Genomic DNA, 13,339 nt, shown 5'->3' on the forward strand with positions numbered 1-13,339 from the left:
AATTTCGTACGTTGCGTGTTACGCTCGAACGATAAAAAGGAAATCTATTTTATCATATGAACCAAGGTTCGGCTGATAACGTAGAGATCAAACTATCTTATATTCATATAACCTGTGGTGGAGGCAGTAACGTTGATTTTCTGTCATGGCACAGTCAGACGGATTGCAAGATAGTCCTGTCGACAGGCAGAATTTATCAGAATTAGAGGAAAAGCAACGGATTATTGACAGAGCTCCGTTTCGTAAGCTTAAGATAGACGATGCCAGTATTCTCGATAGCATCGAAGGTCGTGAAATCTGTGGAACATGTTACAAATCACGAAAGTTCTTTTGTTACACTTGTTACACGCCGGTTATCGACCGCAATTATATTCCTCGAGTAAAGGTGCGATCTTTGGTTAACGTTAATAAGTAAGCCGAACGTATATTGTTTCTATTTAATTAATATAAAATCTTTCGATATCGTACAGTGGATACTTTTTACAATAATCATTGGATATGTAAAGTTACTAGAGCAGACTACCTAAGTAATTCTGATATGAACACATAGATGGCATTGATGTAGCTGATGTTATTAATTACATTTTTTAAATTTTAGTTACCTATCAAAATTGACATAATCAAACATGCCAGGGAAATAGATGGCAAAAGTACAGCCATTCATGCGGCAGTTCTTGCACCTGATGACGTTAGAATTTATACTTACCCAGAATTTCCTGCAATATCTAAAAATGACAAAGTACGTATATTCTCGGTATAACTTATCGAATTTGGTTTCTTGTCATTCAATATATAAATAACAGAGGACTTGGTTTATGCAGGTTGTTTTAATCTTTCCAAGTAAAACGGCAACGTCGGTGGAAGCTCTGTTCGCGAAAGAAGTTATAAATGGAGATGAAGTTTCATTCAAAAGAATAAGCAATGAATTACCTGTGGACAGAGCCATTTTTATTGATAGTACCTGGCATCAGACTAAGGCAATCTATAAGGATACAAGATTGCGGGGTATAAGAAACGTTGTACAAATATTTTTATAAATTTTTCAATAACTAGTGTTATAGGACTGTACTTTTTTTTAGATTTACCATGCGTAGTGCTTAGATCACGTATTTCTCAGTTTTGGAGACACCAAAAGAAAAGTCCACGATGGTACTTGGCTACCGTCGAGGCGATTCATCAGTTCTTAGTTGAATTACACACGAGTGCTTATGGTGCAAGTGAGGATTACACGGTAACCGAGAAAACTGCCATTGATTATTCATCGAACTCTACGAACGGCGTTCATTCTGTTTATTGCGGTCAATATGATAATCTGTTATATTTTTTTAAGTATATGTACGAAAAAATACATACGATATACGACCATGAAAAATTGTGGGCGTACAAGAGACCCTTAATATAATGTTGTATTAGGCGTAAAATATTTTTATTTTCTAATTTGCCGTACCTGATGCGTGATTTTTTGAAGTATGTAAATATTAACTGTGTTGGGATGAATATAAGGTATATTTTGATATTTAAAGTCTTATTTCATTTCGTTAGGTTTACTGCTTGAAGCACGATATCTTTTATTTTGTTTGCGGAGATTAATTTTCAGTGGCAGTCATTAAATTTTGACTTCCTGTGACGTCAGTGGTTCCTGAACTGTTTGAACGAAGCGGTCGGTAATTCCTGTTTGCTTTGCAGGAGAGTTGACGTCCATATTTACATTGATAATTGCTTCTAACCTGAAAAATAATATTCTTTTGCTGTATAAAGTGTATTTGGAAAATTAACATTCGTCACTTTTAAGGATAAGTTAAAGGTAAATAATTGTATCATGAAAATAAGTGAAAACTTTATAAAATTTTATCAACTTAATAGATTTTCTGTGTTGCACGTGTGCTACACAGTGGACACTATGCCGCACGTGGGATTTTGAAGAAAAGTATATGTATTAGTATTTCTTATGTTCACAGAACATTTTAAAAATGCAGGACCCAAGTGACGATTATTCTAGAAGGTTGTACGTTCGTGTACCGTTTACTATAAAAAATGATAATCAAATAAAAGAACTCTTTTTGGGAGATGTAAAAGTCAAGCTTCCTAGACAGTCTGCTAGATTTTGCCATGTTGTATTTCCTGATATCGACCAGACAATAAAGAATTTGAAAATGATTAAAAAGAAGACACTGAATGGGAAACATATAATTGCTTATATCCCCAAACCGAGGCCTGTCGATGAGAGAAAAGAAAGGAACAAGAAGCGTAGGAAGGTTACTGTTCCTGTACCAAAACCTGAACCTAAAGCTACTCGATCGTAAGTATTTAGTAAGAGTATATATAACCAACAAATTGTAAATAATAAAGTGTCCAATTCTTAATTAACAGATTGTTCATCTCGAATATAAAACCCGGCACAAAGATGCATGAGATCAAGGAAGCATTCACTGGTTGCTTAGCAGTTAAATTTCTAAAAATGAATGCATCAAAGTTAATGTAAGAACATAAAAGCACTTATTATGATTAATAAAATAATTTTTAAAAATAATACCTAATTTTATCTTCAGGAGTGCCATCATTAAAATGGAGGACTTTCAAGTAGCCGCACAATATATAAAGAAGGAACGTGAATGGCCAATTGTGAATGGCAATAAATTATATGTACATGCTGATACAAGAAAGCGTAAAAAGTCTAATATAAAACAAGATAAGCCCTTCAAGATATACAATAGCAAACCTGAGAGTCCAATGAAAAACAATTTGAATGAAAGCACAACCGATGAAACCGAGGAAGAAGAAAATAGTGGGACTGAGTCAGAATCAAGTTTGGAAGAATGACATTAGACCTATTTAGACAATTAGATTATCTTAAAAATAATTTTATATTTATAAATTGTGCATAGAATTACTGGCTATTGTGTATACAATTTCATATTTAAAATAAATAATTCATTTATCTTTTTTTACATAAATCACTTGATTCTATGGGTGTTCATTCCGCACGACTTTCCGAATGAAGTGACACAAAAAATAGAAAATCTCAATAACCGAGATGAAGCTGCATCCTAGAAACAGACTAAACACTCCGCCCAAAGATGCTGCAAGTAAAGAAGCCTCGAATAAGTATGACTAATCGCACCAGTATTGTTACAAATTATATTATCAAAAAAGACAACATACAAAGAAGATTAATCCACGAGAGTACCAATTCCCGACGTTGTAACGTTGCACTCTGTTTACCAAATGTAATATGTAATATAGTAACAGTCGGATCATCCATAGTTTTTCTACTGCAATCAAAAGTATACAGTGTTTATTTTTCTAATTTTTAAAAGCAGTGAACAAAATTAAACTTACTAAAGTTCACTCGGCTGATACTGTACAGCATTCAATGGCAATGCTGTTACGCCTATATTATACATAGTGTCCTCACAATTAGGTAAACACTGACAATCCGTCATTTTAAGAGCATAAGTGTCTGGCAAACTTCTCGCCAAACACGCGGTATGTGTGAAATTGCAAATAGAATCATTTTTCTGTATTATAGATGCAAAAAATGGCAGACATCCGCAAACCTGCTGCAGCCTCCTTTCTCGACACTGGACATAACAATTATTTGATCTGTACGTCTCCAAACTGCGAAGGTCGCAATTTCTCTCCGCCGTCGATATCCTAAGGACTTCCTTACTGCTGCTCAATTGATCTACATATAAATGTGCTACAGTCTCGTATCCAGCAGCCGCAACAAATTCCACGGCTGATGGACCAGGATATGAAAATCTCTCATGGACTAAAATCCGAATGCCTTCACCGACTAAAGTGGAAGCCACATGATCATTCGTATAGGATCTCATTACCACCGACAGTATAGATCCTGGTCCTAAGTTCAAAGCCTTGTACTCTTTTGTCTCTTCTCTGTAAGGAATCACTCCAGCATAATTAGATTCATAAATTTGCAAGGATGCGTGCCGTAGGATGATATTGCAGAATGATGGTAAAATTATACAGTGCAAACTCCAATGTTGAAAGAAACAAGAAAAACTGCTACATACAATCATAAAATGGACAACACAGTTGTCCAACTTGATTTTTATTCAGCGCAAAACTTTCTGATGGTAATCATTATTTAAATTAATCATCATAAAGTCTCTGTGGTCAAGGCAGATATCTTTTGGTTGATACAACGCTTATGCTTTGTACACCAGTCGCCATTTGAACGTAGTGCAGTGCAGTTCTAGGTTCTTTTAAACTTTCTTTGTCATCTCTCGTGCCAATAACCTGTTTCTTCATTATTGACTTTCCGTTACCTTTTTATTCCTTTAGCCATTTTAATCGGTGGTTCGTACGCGTAATTGAAGGAACAACAAATTCCATAATACGTTAAAGTCATCTTAATCAGTGTTTCGCAAGGTGTTATTTTGTTCTCAAATCTACATGTCAACATATAGTCACTGCAATTTGGACTGACTTTTTCAAAAAGTTGACGCACCGTCATCACGTTCGCTGCCAGAACTGACTGCAGCTTTCCTGTTTCCTCTCCGAATCGATGCGAAGGATATAAGGCTTCTCGGATATATTCTACAGAATTTATAAAAGTTGACTCATTCATCCCATAAGGGAAATATCTATAAAGAAATTCCCGAGTCGTGTATTATTTTTCTAAACATTGATACGTTTTAAGAGATAATTTTAATTCAACTTACAAAGGACTCTCCGGATCATTTATAAGAGATTTTACTTTTTCCATTGTTACCAATCTCCCGTGGCAAAACGTCACTGCCGGCAATGGTAGTTTCCACAAAGGATATTGATCATTCGCTATCAAAGTTTTTATACTGGCAGTTTGATGTCTTTCGTAAAACTTACTGGCCAATATACCAGCACATACTATCGAGACAATTACAACCAGTAGCCAAAGAACTCTAAAATTTGAAAAATTTATTTTAAAAAATCCCGCGCTACCGATCAGACCTATTTTTAAATGTTTAAACCGACAGAAGCCTACCTTTCCAAAATGGAGTTTCTTTGAGTAGTATACTTGATACCGTGCACAGTAGATTCTGCCGAATACTCATGATATGTTTGTACGAGCGCAGACCACAAACTTTTTTTTTCCAACGGTCGATTTACACTTTCTTCTAAATCTCTTCGGCGCATAATTACTACAAAGCGAAGACTTGTACTCCTTTCCCTTTCTACTTTGTACTGTTGTCCCTTGAAATGCTCCAAGGGAATCGATAGAACTACGATATCGTTACAACCAGGACAATTTACATTATCGTTATCAGCTCTAAGCATCGTTCTATAGCCACGGCCGTTCGAAACGTACATAAATTATAAATATAGACATGCGCGAGATTTCCGCACGGCCCATCCTTACTGCGATATATTAAAAATAATAATAAAACGTAATAGTGCGTAAAGGACGTGGCAATGTCATTAACATATATAAGCACATACTTACGAAACAAAAATTGATCGAATAAACAGTTATATTTTAAAGCCAAGATGGAAATTACAAGAGTGACTTATGTTTGACACATGTTTGTTTCAGCAAAGCCATAAGAGCATGCTCTACGTATTTCCTTTAACGAAAGCAAAATAATAAATATAAATCAGCTTTTATTACAATGTTCAGATAAAACGTGAAAATTGAAACTATCGTACGATTTGGAAACATTAAGATTACGTAAACCGCGAGTAGTACCCGTGCGTGATTAATAGCGACGCCCACATGTTTGAAGCGACGGGAAAGTTAGTTGCTTCATTGTCCGCCAGGTGGCTGCTGTGAGCACGTCAGCTTCTACATATACGTACGACATTGGTATGACATATGCAATTTACAGGCAGAGTCGCCGTGACAGAAACTATGGTTAAGCGTAAGAGAATAACCAAAAAGTGATTTGTTAATTTAAACTGTTTTCGCAGAGCTTTGCATAACTTGTGTGTCCTACTTTTTTTTAAGTACATAAATTATTTGTTACTCCGTGGGCATGCTATGATTTCGCGCCTCTTGGCTACCGTTTCGCATTGATTACGCGCGCGCTATTCATTCGCTCCGGAAAATGTGCACGGGCGTGATCGAGCCGGGTTCCCTGGCAAAGGTCGTTTCATTCGAAACTAACCTAACAAGCTCATCGTGCGGTACCAAGTGCAAAGATTGAAGATAAACAGAGATGATCACTAGTAACGATACAAGAGATCACTGTGATATGTTGAGTTGCGGATGAGAAGGTGCATCGGTAGACGGGAGCCATTGAATTGCGACTTCCTTCTTTTTTTTGTATTACATTTTTTTCTTTTTTTATTATACGTTCGTTGCTCCGTTTCCTTATCAGTGTTGTGTATTTGTTATTGGTTTTGTCGGATTGTCACCGATTATTACTCACTGATAGATCTTTGGATAGTATTCTGTATAAGGATGTATTTTGTTCTTTGATTTTTAATGGGATTTTGTGTGGTGCTCTTCAGGATGGAAATGTCATAAAGTTTGATTAGATTGATGTGTCAATTTTTAATTTTCAATGATTTCTGGTTTTTTATTAAGTGATTCTTCTCATATTTTATTTTAAAGCTCTGTCCATCGTTCTATTTAAGGCCACTGCCAAGGTTGAGAATGTGAATTTGATACGTGATTAACTTTGTGACTACGTTGAGATAATGGTCATTAAATACTCATCAATCATTAATTGTAATAGTAAATCTTGTGAGAGATGATAAGATTTGAATTTTATTGGCAGCTAATGTCTAGTTTCGTAATCAGATCTTGTGCTGCAATATATAATATGTAGGATTGTAATATTTGCACAATTGTATACATATAGTTGAATTTTTTAATGTTTATTGGTTGGACTTCTGCCATTTAAATACCTCTGATGTATTGTGGCATTGTAAGGTACAGTTTTTAATACTGTTGCTTGCAGAACTTTGGGTAATTTACATACATTATAGATGAGTGCATGTCATCACATAAAACGCTGCAGGTTATGCTTAAAACTTTCTGAAGGTCACATAAATTAAAATTAGAAATCATTGGTGTCATTATACTTTATTCACATTCAAGAGTTCAATATGACTACCGATAAGCAATAATACTTGGCAAGTGCTGCATATCCGATAGATGTTTCAAGATTTTATTTTGTAATAAACTGACAGTGATAATTTTGATCTATCCATAACTGTCTTTCCTTTTACAGTGATATTTTTTCAATGGCACCCCTTTTATTGTAAAATAATACTGTCGTGAACAGTGTTAATTGGTGCGTGTTATTACAATGCGCCTTCGACAGAGAAGAAAAACTTTTACCTCAAGAGACAATGTTTAATACCTGTGAGCATCCTTATTTAAGCTGAGTGTGTTAACAATGCAAGCCAAGAAACGCTATTTACTGCTCTTTGTAACGTGCGCGTTTCTTGGCTACTGCTACTTTGGTGGATATCGGTTAAAAAGTGAAAAGTGGACAGGCAGAACGCAGCTGCCATACGAGCGTCTACCATCATACTTAAGTCTCAATGAAGAGTTCTACGATAAGGATCTCAGGACATCCAATGGCAATATCCACGTATCCCAACATACAAGACAATGTCGTATGGAGAGTTGCTTTGATTTTACCAAGTGTAAACAGGGCTTTACTGTTTACGTCTACCCAGTAGAAGATGTCATAAGTCCACTTTACCAAAAAATTCTCAATGTAATTACTGAATCCAGATACTACACAACAGATCCAGCAAAGGCATGTTTATTTGTACTAGCCCTAGATACCTTGGATAGGGATCCGCTCTCTACAGAATTTGTACACAATCTACCTTCAAAGCTATTACGACTTCCTTACTGGAATAATGGTCGTAACCACCTTGTCTTCAATCTTTATTCTGGTACGTGGCCCGACTATGCCGAGGAGTCATTGGCCTTTGACCTGGGCTACGCAATCCTGGCGAAAGCCAGTATGTCCATCTTTAGACTACGGCCAAACTTTGACGTCTCCATACCTCTCTTTGGCAAGCAGCATCCTGAGCGTGGTGGTGAACCCGGTCAGGCACCAGAAAATAATTTTCCTAGCAATAAAAAATACGTAGCAGCATTTAAAGGGAAGAGATACGTACATGGTATAGGATCTGAAACCAGGAACGCCTTGTATCATCTTCACAATGCCAAGGATCTCGTTTTCGTGACAACTTGCCGTCACGGCAAGGCTTGGCGAGAGCTACAGGATGAGCACTGTCAGCAGGATAACCAGGAATATGATACGTAAGTTCAAAGAAATTATAAGCGAAAATTTAGGGCTTAAAATACACAATTGAAAGATCAGTCAGGATCCATGATGTACGAGTCATTACTTTCTTCCAGGTATGACTATGAGATTTTACTAATGAACGCTACGTTCTGCCTTGTACCTCGTGGCAGAAGACTGGGCAGCTTTCGGTTCCTGGAGGCTCTTAGAGCTGGCTGTATACCAGTCATTTTGAGCAATGGCTGGGCACTGCCGTTTCATGAGCGCATCGATTGGAATCAGGCTGTTATATTTTCTGATGAAAGACTATTGCTCCAGGTTAGTTTTTAGTAAATTCTTTCGTCACCCTAGTTCATTTAAATGGAACAACTGTGATATCGATTTATCGGAATAGATTCCAGACATAGTGAGATCTGTTTCCAACACGCAAATACTAAAGTTACGGCAGCAAACCCAATTCCTATGGGACCGATATTTCTCCTCTATCGAAAAAATAATATTCACTGTGTTCGAGGTGAGTTTTTTTAATCCTTCCACCATGTATGAGCCTAGAGAAACCTGGAGTAGAAGTCATCCAAATGATATTCTATCTAAATCTAGACAATTAGAGAACGACTGCCCTGGGAGGGTACACGGGAAGGGATAATCTGGAACACGAGTCCTGGTGCTCTGGCAATCCTACCCCAATTCGCAGACAGCCAACAGGAGTTACCTTTCTCGAACAGCAACCCTGGTAATACTTTCACTGCCATCATCTACTCCCAACTGGGTTCAACCGCCGTACTTTATCGACTACTAAGAAGCGTCGCCAAGAGTAAATATTTAGATAAGGTAAGAGACACGATCATTGATTTCTGCTGGTCAAAGGTGTATCTCAAGGAAGCTCGTTAATAGTAACGATAGAGATAAACGAATGTAAAGAAGAAAATTAAGTAAATTAACCAATTCTGAAAATCAACCACAGATAATCCTAATGTGGAACTCGGACATTCCTCTGCCAAGGAGGCCGCGCTGGCAAGGAATAAAGGCATCCATACACGTCATCCCTGCGGATGGAATTTCACATCGTTTCTATCCTCATCCGCTAATCAGAACCAGTGCCATATTATCTTTAGACGAAGACGCCACACTGAACACCGACGAGATTGATTTTGCCTTCACCGTCTGGTCCTCGTTCCCGGAGAGGATCGTCGGCTACCCGGCGCGGTCCCACTACTGGGATGACTCCAAGGTAAAAATTACTCACCTTACCAGAATCAATCCTTCTCTCATCGTCCTAGTCTCCATCACGGATTCATAAAATTTCAGCGCTCCTGGGGTTATACCAGTAAGTGGACTAACGACTACAGCATCGTCCTTACCGGGGCCGCCTTTTATCATCGTTACTACAATACTCTCTACACCGAACTCCTAAGCTCGACGCTCCACAAGACCGTGGAGCAGTCACAGAACTGCGAGGATATTCTTATGAATTTTTTAGTCAGCCACGTCACACGTCGACCGCCCATCAAGGTTACCCAGCGCAAGCTTTATAAGGACACGTCTCTAGCCGGGATTAGGTAATTGTAACAAAATTCTTATACTTTTTGCTTTCCTTCTTCTACTCGTTATCCTTTTCGGAGGATACAGGAAATACCGTTATTCATATCATTTCAGATCTCCATGGAACGATCCAGATCATTTTATACAGCGACAAAGCTGCATGAATACGTTCGTCGCTGTTTTCGGCTACATGCCATTACTACGTTCCAACACGAGACTGGATCCTGTTCTGTTCAAAGACTCCGTGAGCAACCTGCGCAAAAAGTATAGGCAAATTGAATTAGTTAGTAATTAGAGTTCTATACGATATTTTACGAATTATCATAAATTGTTTAATTGATAAAGCGCGTGTATAGACATTATACATTGGAGCGTCCAGAGGTTTAAGGGAGGGAGGGGGGCGTTGGTTCCACCCACTCTTCTTGCTTCCTCCTTACCCATGTCGATTCACGACGAGTTAGACTCGTCACATAAACGACAAATCGAGAGAGGCTATCGCAAGTATCGTGACGTTAACGATTTTTCGTCGATCAAATGAAAATAATATAAGAGTGGAAGAAAAGATTGGAAGACAATGATAAAGAATTCATAAGAACGAGACAGTTATTAACGTTAATCGACAGGGTTTTCGCTGTGACCTTGGTATTTGAATCTGTGCCATATCCATCTTCTGTTACGAAGGACGGTCCATACGAAGGTCATAAGGTCAATATTAACAAATCCTTGTTATCTTATCATAATGCAGTCCGCGACTATCTGCCATGCCGCATTGCTATTTATGTACATAAAAAATCGTTTCATAGAGATTAATAAAAAAAAACATTATTTAACAAGTAATCCACGCAAGGACTTCCTGTTTTTATCGTGCTTCTTCTTTCTTATTTATTTATATCGCAAGTTTCTCCGTTTTAAAAAGTTGTCGCGTGCTCAATTTGTCACGCTGTTTCTTTACCCAACGACGCGACCACGAAGACAAGTATTTGCAGTAAATTCGATAGTCGAATAGTCGCCCACCATGATCGACCATCCGGATGTATTATGAGACCAGGTAGAGAGTCATGGAAATTCGGGGTAACGGCTTCGCAGACCGCAAGAACCGCAGGCTGAAGAACTTTTTCGAAAAGACTGGCTAGAGGAGTATTGTGGAAAAGAAAGAAAAAAAAAGGAAGCGGACTTGTTAACCAAGAGTTTATGGAGCGACAATCACGTCATTATAAATTCTCCCAGACTCCTGGTCCAGGTGTTGGATACGACTTTTATTAAAATAACCGGACGTCATTTACCTTGATGAACTAAAAAAATGAAAGTTTCAATGATTTTCAGGGACGCGCGGGTGGCATTAATTTGTGAACTTCAACAAAAATATCTACCAGAGCTATCACCACCCACGTTACTCACAGATGAGACGCTCGTGAAGTACATTCAGGAAAGGAGGACACGTGCCGAAAACGCCACAAAATAATACCCGTTAAGTCCTCAGGCGCCGAAATGCAGAACGTCCTTAATAGACTCTTCCCGCTGTAGGTGTAAGGTATATTTTTTTATTTATCTCTTCCACCCTCTGGCTATTGCAGGGACAATCAATCACAGTCGAAACGTTCGGCTACAATGGAGCAGAGATAAAGCGTAACGTCTAGCGAGTCTACAATTATGCAAATAATTGACAATTTATTTCGCTCAGCCTTGAATCGCACTTCGACTTCCTAGACGTGAAGAATTGAACCTCGTCCCGACCTGGTAAACAAAATATTATATTTGAAACTCATTACAAACACTTGAGCAAAATCAAGCAAACTTCCTGTATGGAAAAATCTCTTTCACAGTATTTCTGCATCGTGGAACAAGGGGACATATGTTTTTTTTCTTGCTGCCGTTTATTCAGTTTTTATAATCAAGAGGATAAGAAGAAAACAAACTGAATATCGTAGTCGCGTAACAACCAACGTCTACGTGGCTATCTGGTGGACGGTGTCGAATGGCAGCTGATTTCTTGCAAAAGTCAAAGAGCAACAAGAAGTAAGATTTCCTTTAAGCACGTTGTACGCATACAAGAAGAAGTAATTGCTCCCGTTCAGTTGGGCTGATCTGAGGATAACGTCTGAGAGGGATAGGCGTGTTTCAGGGTCGTGACGTATTGTTTCACAGACTGTAAGCAAAGGTGGATAAGAAGTTTTAAAATAACTAACGTCGATACCTTCGCTGTTCTGTATCTCTCTTGCTCCTCCACTCATTGCTACTTTCTTTCCTTCATTTGCCTCCTTACTCCTCAAAGCTATTACATAGCTCCCAGCTATTGCAAATTACGAAACTTCAATACTTTGGCTAAGATTTTATTGCTCCAAGCAGAAATCTTTTGTAGTGGCTCCATTCTCTTCCAAAATCTTCTCCACGTGGGTTCAACTAGACAGGCAGACCTGTCGGCTGTATTTTCTTTTTACTTATCTTAGTTTGTGGCGAAGAACTTTATTAGTTGTGAGAAAGAGCGACAGGACACGCCAAACGTAACAGCCGGATTGCTTAATTAGGATGAACATTAGTTTTAAAGAGTAAGAACGAGACTTTTCCTGGATACTTGTAATTATTTCTATTCTTTTTTCTTTGTTTCCTTCAGGCGATTCATTAAGAGAAGTCACTCCGGTAAGGAGTCCTGTGAAATACCTTCTAGGAACTTTCAGTCGTTTCTCATTTATCTATAAATTCCTAAATTGAAATCGAGAGGGCATGGTTACACCGGTATCCCTTCTCTCTGTACAAGCATGTAACATTCCACGAAATCCAGAGACTTGTCCCAATCGATTTACAAGCACGTTTCTCAAGGTGAAAAGAAAGGTTTATAATACCGTGGGTAAAGCAATGTTCTTGCAGGATATAGCATACAAACAATCTTAGATACACCCAGTAACCGGATGCGAAATACCGACAGTGTCTCCTATATTCCACTCTCAATTAAAGCTTCTATATATAGATCAAAAACGTCCAATAAAACTAATTAGTAATTGTAAAAAACAGCAGCGTTACAAAAAATGTCCCCAAGACATTCTGCAGGAAGTAACAAAATGCATAAACACTAAATTCCAATTGTAAAGTATCATGAACAAAAAGTAATGATTCAAGATCTATGATTATCCTGTTATGGATTAATTTAAATAAAATACAGTATCTAATGTCAAAAGATTTTTTTTCTTTTCCCTAGAATCGAACTACGTTCCCAATGGTTCTGGTAAGTCGAGAACCCTTTCAGGGTTAATATGGACCAAGTATCTAAGACGGATTAAACAAGACGGCGAGCACTCCAGAAAGTGGCTCCATAATGCTGATGGAGAACGTTTCTTGGAGTTGGAGCTGGTGATGGTGGTGGTGGTGGTTGGTCAGGATAATCCAAGTGGTGGTGGAATATCTAGCAATGATTGCGGCGGTGGTGGTGGTGGTGTTGATGGTGGTGGTGGTGGCAGAACCGTCTCTCCTCGTATAGTTAACACTCCCTTCTTTGTTGCAGCTTTGCTAGAAAGGTGACTATGCCAAGAAGACAGGAGGTATTGAGCACGCCTTGCGTATCCCCAGTCACCTTTCTCTCTTCGTGACCG

The 13,339-nt window shown here is 38.2% G+C and overlaps 4 protein-coding genes across 14 annotated transcripts; 3 read left to right on the forward strand and 1 right to left on the reverse strand.

Moving 5' to 3' along the window:
• The first annotated feature begins 101 nt into the window (after positions 1-101).
• LOC107267682 (DTW domain-containing protein 1) lies at positions 102-1,522 on the forward strand. Of its 2 annotated transcripts, none has more exons than XM_015739669.2 (4): positions 102-385; positions 599-739; positions 822-1,005; positions 1,080-1,522. In XM_015739669.2, exons 1-4 carry the CDS (start codon positions 146-148, stop codon positions 1,400-1,402), a joined length of 888 nt encoding a protein of 295 aa, XP_015595155.1. In that variant the 5' UTR covers positions 102-145; the 3' UTR covers positions 1,403-1,522. The 2 variants fall into 2 exon arrangements, with proteins under 2 accessions (XP_015595155.1, XP_024940786.1); XM_025085018.1 differs by having other exon boundaries at positions 822-1,016; positions 1,080-1,397.
• Positions 1,523-1,658: 136 nt separating this feature from the next.
• LOC107267683 lies at positions 1,659-2,876 on the forward strand. The gene is made up of 4 exons (XM_015739670.2): positions 1,659-1,804; positions 1,959-2,299; positions 2,371-2,478; positions 2,550-2,876. Exons 2-4 carry the CDS (start codon positions 1,971-1,973, stop codon positions 2,818-2,820), a joined length of 708 nt encoding a protein of 235 aa, XP_015595156.1. The 5' UTR covers positions 1,659-1,804; positions 1,959-1,970; the 3' UTR covers positions 2,821-2,876.
• On the reverse strand, positions 2,846-5,338 carry LOC107267681 (sodium channel protein Nach). Its single transcript, XM_015739667.2, has 6 exons — positions 4,988-5,338; positions 4,686-4,904; positions 4,290-4,607; positions 3,340-3,897; positions 3,163-3,272; positions 2,846-3,080 (listed from the first exon to the last, which is right to left on the reverse strand). The coding sequence occupies exons 1-6, from the start codon at positions 5,311-5,313 to the stop codon at positions 2,965-2,967; spliced, it is 1,647 nt and encodes a 548-aa protein (XP_015595153.1). The 5' UTR covers positions 5,314-5,338; the 3' UTR covers positions 2,846-2,964.
• Positions 4,217-13,143, forward strand: LOC107267679 (exostosin-1). 10 transcript variants are annotated; one of them, XR_003059642.1, is made up of 11 exons: positions 5,813-6,265; positions 7,179-8,230; positions 8,330-8,531; positions 8,608-8,727; positions 8,814-9,044; positions 9,178-9,444; positions 9,522-9,772; positions 9,870-10,019; positions 11,079-11,492; positions 11,579-11,771; positions 12,949-13,143. XR_003059642.1 is itself a non-coding variant. In XM_025085004.1 (9 exons), the coding sequence occupies exons 2-9, from the start codon at positions 7,347-7,349 to the stop codon at positions 11,215-11,217; spliced, it is 2,244 nt and encodes a 747-aa protein (XP_024940772.1). In that variant the 5' UTR covers positions 5,813-6,265; positions 7,179-7,346; the 3' UTR covers positions 11,218-12,927. The 10 variants fall into 10 exon arrangements, 2 of the variants coding, with proteins under 2 accessions (XP_024940772.1, XP_024940774.1); XR_003059640.1 differs by lacking the exon at positions 12,949-13,143 and adding an exon at positions 12,367-12,927; XR_003059646.1 differs by lacking the exons at positions 5,813-6,265; positions 12,949-13,143 and adding an exon at positions 4,217-4,392 and having other exon boundaries at positions 11,579-12,927.
• Positions 13,144-13,339: the final 196 nt, after the last annotated feature.

Source organism: Cephus cinctus, unplaced genomic scaffold, assembly GCF_000341935.2.
Source record: "Cephus cinctus unplaced genomic scaffold, Ccin1 Ccin1_scaffold0448, whole genome shotgun sequence".
Lineage (NCBI taxonomy): Eukaryota > Metazoa > Arthropoda > Insecta > Hymenoptera > Cephidae > Cephus > Cephus cinctus.

Bases quoted from the DNA above. Each gene is read 5' to 3' on its own strand.
- LOC107267683 (XM_015739670.2), top strand. From the start codon at position 1,971: ATGCAGGACCCAAGTGACGATTATTCTAGAAGGTTGTACGTTCGTGTA. The intron at 2,300-2,370 runs GTAAGTATTTAG...CTTAATTAACAG, and splicing joins GAACCTAAAGCTACTCGATC to ATTGTTCATCTCGAATATAA. The intron at 2,479-2,549 runs GTAAGAACATAA...TTTTATCTTCAG, and splicing joins ATGAATGCATCAAAGTTAAT to GAGTGCCATCATTAAAATGG.
- LOC107267679 (XM_025085004.1), top strand. From the start codon at position 7,347: ATGCAAGCCAAGAAACGCTATTTACTGCTCTTTGTAACGTGCGCGTTT. The intron at 9,445-9,521 runs GTAAAAATTACT...ATAAAATTTCAG, and splicing joins ACTACTGGGATGACTCCAAG to CGCTCCTGGGGTTATACCAG. The intron at 9,773-9,869 runs GTAATTGTAACA...ATATCATTTCAG, and splicing joins ACGTCTCTAGCCGGGATTAG to ATCTCCATGGAACGATCCAG.
- LOC107267682 (XM_015739669.2), top strand. From the start codon at position 146: ATGGCACAGTCAGACGGATTGCAAGATAGTCCTGTCGACAGGCAGAAT. The intron at 386-598 runs GTGCGATCTTTG...TTTAAATTTTAG, and splicing joins ATTATATTCCTCGAGTAAAG to TTACCTATCAAAATTGACAT. The intron at 740-821 runs GTACGTATATTC...TGGTTTATGCAG, and splicing joins CAATATCTAAAAATGACAAA to GTTGTTTTAATCTTTCCAAG.
- LOC107267681 (XM_015739667.2), bottom strand. From the start codon at position 5,313: ATGTACGTTTCGAACGGCCGTGGCTATAGAACGATGCTTAGAGCTGAT. The intron at 4,905-4,987 runs GTAGGCTTCTGT...TTCAAATTTTAG, and splicing joins AGAAACTCCATTTTGGAAAG to AGTTCTTTGGCTACTGGTTG. The intron at 3,081-3,162 runs GTATGTTGTCTT...CTTTACTTGCAG, and splicing joins CTCGTGGATTAATCTTCTTT to CATCTTTGGGCGGAGTGTTT.